At 35.7% G+C, this 729-nt stretch overlaps 1 protein-coding gene across 1 annotated transcript in view; it reads left to right on the top strand.

The window, feature by feature from the left end:
* LOC122075756 (cytochrome P450 85A-like) overlaps positions 1-729 on the top strand; it is a 9,968-nt gene extending 9,239 nt beyond the window's left edge. Inside the window, exons 7-9 of the mRNA XM_042640903.1 lie at positions 74-180; positions 319-443; positions 560-729. Of these exons, the coding sequence (XP_042496837.1) occupies positions 74-180; positions 319-443; positions 560-647 (320 nt within the window). The 3' untranslated portion in view covers positions 648-729. The remainder of the gene's footprint in view (positions 1-73; positions 181-318; positions 444-559) is intronic.

The following is a 729-nucleotide window of genomic DNA, read 5'->3' as shown; positions in this document are numbered from 1 at the left end:
GGGGTGTGGGGTGGTGTTACTCAGGCATGTCCATTAATTGTTACTCATGACTCTGTAATTTTGGCCTTTCCAGGATATCTTATTCCAAAAGGATGGAGAATATATGTGTACACAAGGGAGATCAACTATGACCCCATCTTATATCCAGAGCCTCTCACCTTTAATCCCTGGAGATTCATGGTCAGTGATCATAAATTTAAATTAAGTTTTTAAGATTTTAAATAGTAAGAAATAATTGAAGAAGACCCTAGACTGACTAGTTACTTTCAAAGAAAGTAGAGTTTGTATTGGTATTATTAACCAAAGTTGCTTGTTCAGGATAAGAGTATGGAGTCCCACAACTACTACTTGGCATTTGGAGGTGGAGGCAGGCTATGTCCTGGGAAAGAATTGGGTATTGCAGAGATATCCACATTCCTTCACTACTTTGTCACTAGATACAGGTTAGCTACAATATCTTTATTCACTGGTTACCCCCTTATCACATACATCTTCACTAGTATGTTGTTAGGTAAGGTTTAGTTTAAGATATGTTTTTTTTCCAATCTTAATGTTGCAGATGGGAAGAAGTTGGGGGAGAGAAACTCATAAAGTTTCCTAGAGTTGCAGCACCAAATGGACTACATATAAGGGTTCAACTTAACTGATATACTTCAAATGGATGAACAAAGGAAAAAAAATTTTATATATATCTATATATAGTAACATTGAAGGATTTTTGATGTACAA

This window comes from Macadamia integrifolia, chromosome 4, assembly GCF_013358625.1.
Source record: "Macadamia integrifolia cultivar HAES 741 chromosome 4, SCU_Mint_v3, whole genome shotgun sequence".
NCBI classification, from domain to species: Eukaryota; Viridiplantae; Streptophyta; class Magnoliopsida; order Proteales; family Proteaceae; genus Macadamia; species Macadamia integrifolia.
Note: the sequence above shows the minus strand (reverse complement) of the source record. Positions and strands in the feature narration are given on the sequence as shown.